Source organism: Alligator sinensis, unplaced genomic scaffold (assembly GCF_000455745.1).
Source record: "Alligator sinensis unplaced genomic scaffold, ASM45574v1 scaffold1689_1, whole genome shotgun sequence".
NCBI lineage: Eukaryota > Metazoa > Chordata > Crocodylia > Alligatoridae > Alligator > Alligator sinensis.
The window spans coordinates 82,667-89,301 of NW_005843378.1; the positions used below are offsets into that span (position 1 = coordinate 82,667).

At 52.6% G+C, this 6,635-nt stretch overlaps 2 gene segments (V, D, J or C); both read left to right on the forward strand.

Annotated features, from left to right (window-relative positions):
* The first annotated feature begins 1,415 nt into the window (after positions 1-1,415).
* LOC102381111 lies at positions 1,416-2,208 on the forward strand. The segment is given in 2 exon segments: positions 1,416-1,503; positions 1,880-2,208. Coding segments are annotated over 2 exon segments (411 nt in total).
* Positions 2,209-4,159: 1,951 nt separating this feature from the next.
* LOC102381369 overlaps positions 4,160-6,635 on the forward strand; it is a 3,285-nt gene continuing 809 nt past the window's right edge. The window contains 2 exon segments of the V gene segment in view: positions 4,160-4,261; positions 4,358-4,668. Coding sequence covers positions 4,177-4,261; positions 4,358-4,668 — 396 coding nt within the window.

Genomic DNA, 6,635 nt, shown 5'->3' on the forward strand with positions numbered 1-6,635 from the left:
GCAAATCCAAGGCCCGGACTCCGTGGTTAAATGCCTGCTCCTGCAGGGCTCTGGCACCAGCTGCGGGGAGACACTGGCAGCTCTGGGGAGACACTGCCTGTTTCAGCACACAATGACTTCACTATGGCTGTTTCTCTCCTCCCTCCTCACCCCAGGTCTGTGTCTCAAAGGGATGTTCCCTACAGTCAGCCCAGAAATTCAGATACCAAGAGTTCCCATCCCAGGCATGCTACACACATGGCATGGAGGGGCAGGATGGGCAGTGCCCATGAGATTCTGCTCCTAAACTAAACCAGTGACCATGCAGCTCATGGGCAGAGGTGCTTTATCCCATGGGCCCAATGGCATCTGTTGTGGGTATTTACAAATCTAGGTTGTTCTTTATCACGAATGGCCCATCTAAAAGGCTGAATAATAGGTAAGGCCAGCACTGTTTAAATGAGAGTCCTGAAGACTTCAATGCTACTGAGAGTTTTTGGACTGTCCTGATGCAAATCACATCAAGAAACTACCTATGGATATTCCCCCAGCTCTACAAAAAAAAAAAAGGTCAGGCAGACAGGGCGTGGGATTCACAGTGCTTCTTGGAGCAGCGTAGAAGCAGTGTGCAGATTTTCTTTCAGTATCTGGCTACATACTGGCTTAAACAGACTCCTGGAAAGGGACTGGAGTGGGAAGGAAGGACTTTCACTAGTGTTGCACATGGAGTCTAGTCCGGAAATGTTAAGGAAAAGCCCTGGTCACCCTATATTCTTCCTTCAGCTCATCCTATTTGCAGTGAAAAGGAAGAAAACACCTAAAGATTGTTTTTTCCCCTTCTGTTCTTAGCAGATGATCACAGCCACATGGTGGCAGCAAGCTTGTGCATTTACCATGGGGATGTGTCAGAAATTAGGACCAGAGCCGAGGGGATCATTATCTCCAGCTGCTGAGAGGTGGAATTTACAAAGCGGGGACTTGGAAACCCAAATCCCTTTTCAGAGAGTGGCACCTCTGTATCCAAACCCCAGCTATGGTTTTGGACAGCCAGGCTCACCTACAGATCTTGCCTGTGAAGACAACTTTCAATGCCTGAGTGGGAGATTTTATGTCCTCACACCTCCATTCATAACCCTGAGCTTTTACGATCTCACACCCCAGTATTACACAACTCAATGCACTATTGCACCAATCCTAGGTGGCAGTCTGCTGTCCTTAAAGTCACCCTGCTGAGAGGGCTCTCCTGAATTGGGGCCCAACAATGACTGCAGTGAACCTGTCTCTGTCCCTCCACACTCTGGCAACATTTATGGGCAAGTCCTGGTGCATGTAAACAGCATGCAAATGGTTTAGCAGCGTCAGCATGCAAATGAGTCAGGGAACTCCCTAATGAAAGAGAAATCTGGACTCAAAAGGCAAGCCAGCCAAAAGCACAAACCGCTATGTACGTATATCCTGCAAGGGTACTGAGGGCAAGTGACATGGCAGTTCTAGGTGTGCTCATCTTCCTGACAGTTTGCTCAGGTGAGTGCAGGGGATGCAGAGGCCCCTGGTAAATGCAGGTCCCTGGGTAGAGGAAGGAGGGTGTCAGGATCTGTGCTCAGGCCTGGGATGCAGGAATTCTGGGATTTAATCCCCATCTAGGGGGCTCTCTATTTCAACTGTCATCAGCATTACAGAGCCCTCAAATCCTTTAGGAACATTGAGTATCTCATTTGCTTGGAGGAAAATGGGCTGAGGTTGTGGCCCTCCCTCACACAATGGCTATGCAGATGAAAGGATTAATAAGGACAAGGAGTTCAGATACTTCCAGGAGAGTGCAAAATGATGGAACTGGATGTGATTAGGGGAAAGATTTTTAAAAGAAAGATATGAATAGGACTCAATTCTTTCTCTGCAGAAGTCAGCTCCCAGATCCAGCTGACCCAGGCTGGGGCAGAAGTCAAGAAGCCTGGGGAGGCAGTGAGGCTGACATGTAAAGCCTCTGGCTACACATTCACCAGCTATGGCATCAACTGGGTTCGTCAAGCCCCTGGGAAAGGACTGGAGTACATAGGACGGCTCAATGCCAATAGTGGTGCTACCGCCTATGCCGAGGCCTTCAAGGGCCGACTAACCATCACCATAGACACCTCCATCAGCACAGCCTATCTGCAGCTGAGCAGCCTGGGGGCCAGTGACACAGCTATGTATTACTGTACTCGCTACACTGTGCTCTCTGCACAATGAAACAAACAGCATCTAGAGTAAGTCATATACCCTCTTCCAAAGACTTTGGGTCTCCTGATGACACCAGGGCCCTTGGTGATTCCCATAAACACTCACCCAGTGTAAAAGGCCATGGGCCCTTTCTTCCTTTAGCCTTTGACTGACCCAAGAGCCCCAGTTCCAGGGAATCCAAGGGATTTAGATTTCAAAACACGCACATCCTTTTATCTCAGAACTTTGTTTCCCTGCAATGGTGAGCTGTCAGGCGAGCAGGTAGATAAGTCCAACACTTCTCAAGATGAACTGTCCAGGAAGGAGAGAGTGGACACCTGGGGTCTCTTACAGGATATAGCGCAGCCAGCTTCTCCCAGAGGGACCAGCTGCCATCACTAGTTTGTAGGAAAATGAACATCCTGGGTGATACTATGAACAAACACCCGACTGTAGGAAAGTGACAGCACTAGGAAGGGTGATCATGAAACCATGGTGGAAGAGGTGGAGATGGCATGAGAAGTTCCAGAGGAAGTAGGACAGAGGACAAAAATTCAGTGCCAAGACAAAGCAAACCCTTTTAGGGAGGAGAAACAGCCCATGGTGAATCTCAATGCTCGGTGTGAGGCTGGGGCATGCCAACAGAGGCCTGGCTCCATCAGGAAGCTCTGGACTGTCTATGGGAGCTCAAATATTGTTCACTCCTTGACACCATCGGAAGGCAGAAACTTCTGGGGAAAACAGGACTGTGAAAGAAAGGACAGCCAATAAACTCCCCTGCCACCACCAATTACTGACCATTTCCCTCTAACGCTCTGTGCAACAAGCTACGTGGTCCCAGCAGAAGTTTTGGGGAACAGCTCCTACATCACAGAAAAACTCCTGAGACTGGCTCCTTCTTACCTTCATGGGGATTCTGGCCCTTTCGCTGCCTCGGGTCCTGCTGAGGGATTTCCATCCTCCTGGTTCCAAGAAGCATCAGTTCCAGCCTTGCATGCAGGAGGGCAGATTCAGCTTTGGTTTGCTATAAAGTCTGGAGCTGGAAATTTAATATAGAACTAAAAAGCGACCAACAAAAAGATGGAAAGAGAGGTAGGAGTTCTCTTCCAGGGAGAAAGAAGGAGAGATGCAGATGGAGATATGATGCGAAATCACTCGTGAACAAGTAAGATTGTCTTCCAAGAATCTTAATAGTGAGTCTGCAGGTGGCTCCATAGCCCAATTCTAGATCCACATGTCTTGTCGCAGTGAGGACAGGTGTTTCCAGGAGGGATGGGCACTGCATTACTGCATTGGATGTTCTGAGGCCCATCCATCCTATACCTTATTTCATTCCAGGTGGAAGCTTTCTGTCGATGAGGTGCATTATGTCTCACCCCTGCATGCTGCTTTATAGCAGGCACAGTTCCTCACCCGCCTCCCTGCGAGAACCTGCCATGAAAAGGATTGCCCCAGCCCTTCTCATATCCCAGACAAGTGCACATCCACATGCTGGGAGGCAGGCAGGCAGGCAGGCACACAGGATAACACACAGGCACGATTCCCCAGCACCCGATGCATTCTGGGTGTCTGAAACCCTTGGGCAGCCTCAGCAATCCCTGCCCCTTGCTAAGCTCCCTGCTGTTCCTCACAGGGATATGTCTCCTTCACACAAAACCCCATTTGAAGCAGGAGCCAAATGCTGTCAGCTCTTAGCCCCCCAGGGCAGCCCACATGTGAATCTCTGCCCAGGGGCACCAGACGAGTATGGCCTGGTGGGGACAGGTCCCTCAAGCAAAGGTTAAATAAGGCCCAGAGCCTTGCATGGGAGGTGTCCAGACATGCAGGATGGGAGAGTCCAGCACCCACTGTCTGTGCCCAGCACAACTGATCCCCATTGCAGGGGAAGGCAGCAGGGTGGTATAAGGCAGGGGACATGCAAATCAGGGACAGGCTGCCCGTTATAAATCACTCTGTCCTGCTGCCCAGGCAACCCATAGACCTCAGATCTAGGTGGTGATGGCCAACACCCAAGAGCTTTCCCCAGCACCAGGGAAGATGGGATTTGGGTTCCACATCCTTGTCCTGGCAGCAGCTCTGCAAGGTATTTCATCCTCCCAGGTGGCAAGGAGAGGGAGGGGAGTGCTGCACTGATGCTGTCCTGATGCTAGTTGCTCTTGGATCCTACCTTTGGTTTTAGGTGCCTGGTCCCAAGTGCAGCTGGTGGAGTCTGGAGGGGATGCGAAGAAGCCTGGAGGTTCTCTGCGCCTCTCCTGCAATGCCTCCGGGTTCACTTTAAGCAGCTCATACATGAACTGGGTCCGCCAGACCCCTGGGAAGGGACTAGACTGGGTAGCTGAAATCAGCCCTGATGGATCCAACCAGAGATACTCCCCGGCTGTTCGGGGACAATTCACCATCTCCAAAGACAACTCCCAGAACCTGCTGTACCTGCAGATGAGCAGTCTGAAACCCGAGGACACAGCCCTGTATTACTGTTCCACAGACACAGTGACTCAAACTCTATTCGTGGGAATACAAAATCCCAGCTCAGATCCTCCCTTCTCAGATGCCAGGAGGGGGCAGCCACCCTGCACAGCACAGCCCTGCACAGAGGCAGGAGGGGCTGCAGGGCACAGGGGTGAACAGACCCCACCCACAAGACTCCTCAACTCCAAAAGCTTCAACAAAAGCCACCCATCCCCAGGGTCAGCTCCCAAGAAAGCCCAGGCAGGTCCTTTTCAGTGCATGTCACAGGAGGGCAGCAGCTCCACAGGCATCACCAGTCTGGGAAGAGAGGAGTGCACCCACCTCAGTATGTGGGGCAAAGGCAGAGGTTTGAACTGGATTTGCCTTGGCCACATCACCCACTGCTGTCCAGAGCCTGGCTCCACACAGCTCCACTGTCACTGCTGGCCAAGGAAACCCAAGCATCAACTTGTGGCAGAAATGCCACCGTCTGTGTCCCTCTCCAGAGATCTGTCTCTGCCAGCGTGAGAGGCTGCTGTTGAATCCCTCAGGGAGGAAAATCCCCTTCCCTGCCCACATGACAAAGCCTGGTGCCTCAGATGTGGATTCTCTTTTCACCTGGGGAGGGGGAGGGAAAAGCCCCAGTCACTGGCCCAGTTGACCCGTGATACCTTTTAAATTGGTTGACTAGTAGCCAGCACTGGCAGCTTCGATTGGACCAGGCTGCTGAGGTCAGAAAGGTTATTTAAAGGCCTGGGCCAGGAAGAAGGCAGCCATTAGCCATGCGGTCATTGAGGTGAATCTGAACCTGGGAGAAGAGCTTCACCATCTGAAACTGGCTCTCTCCTCATCACCGCACACTCCACGAGTGCCCTGCCTCCAGAGGAAAACTCCAACCACCCACCTCCGGGTGATGCACGCGAGTAAGCTACTCGAGATCCGACTAGATATTTAGCTTACAGTAACTCAGTTGTGAGATCAAAAAGCTACCTCAGCCCCACAGGTTTGCTCTATGGGATTCCTATGATACTGCTCTACCTTTTACCCTGTTTCCGCCCTACCCCCTGCAATCAATAAAGTTCTCCTTTGTGACCGCTGTGGGAGACTTATTGAGGGGTGGGTCTAAATTATGCCAAGGAGGCCCCTTAGGTCGGTGGACTAAGGGAGGCTTCCCTAATCAGCCCCTGACTTGGGGAAGTGCCCCAAGTGCTTGTACTGGGTCTAGCACCCATTGGACGATCAGGCCTGTGTTTTCCAAGGTGCGCAGAGCCAGAAGTGAGTCCAGAGCCTTGGATGGTGGCAGCGGGAACCCCAGGTTAGTGGGTGTGCTCTAGGGAAGGGGTTGGCCAGACGGGAGGCACCCCAGGGCAACACTCGGAGCCTGGAAGGTGGGCGGGTGCAGGGAGGTGGGCAGCTCAAGGCAGAAGTGCCCCCTACTGGCCCGCCACACAACTCCCCACTGGAAGTGGGGCTGCAATTTCCAGAGCCCTTCGATTAAACGGCTTGCTCCACTCCCCACTTCTTTCATCTCGGTTTACCCCACAAAACACACACACACCTGCTTTCCCAGCAGAGCCTTCCTGGGCCCAACCCACACCCTGCTCCCCACAGGGGACACACCTGCACCACCTGGCACACACACCCTGCTCTCAAGGCACCTCAGACCATGGATGTTGGACACGAGAAGCATAATGCAGCTTCTGCCTGGCATGTTGTGAACCCTGGCATGCACACAGAACCGCAAGAAACAGAACACGAGTCCTGTGAGTACAAGACATCAAAGGATGTCTTATGAAGCCTGGGGGAAGCTGCTATTTTCCTGGGTCCTAGATGTTCCTGTGGCGGGCCAGTAGGGGGTGCTCCTGCATTGAGCCGCCCACCTCCCTGCGCCCGACCACCTTCTAGGCTCCGAGTGCCTCCCTTGGGGTGCCTCCCGTCTGGCCGACCCCTTCCCCGGAGCACACCCGCTAGCCTGGGGGTCCCGCTGCCACCATCCAAGGCTCTGGACT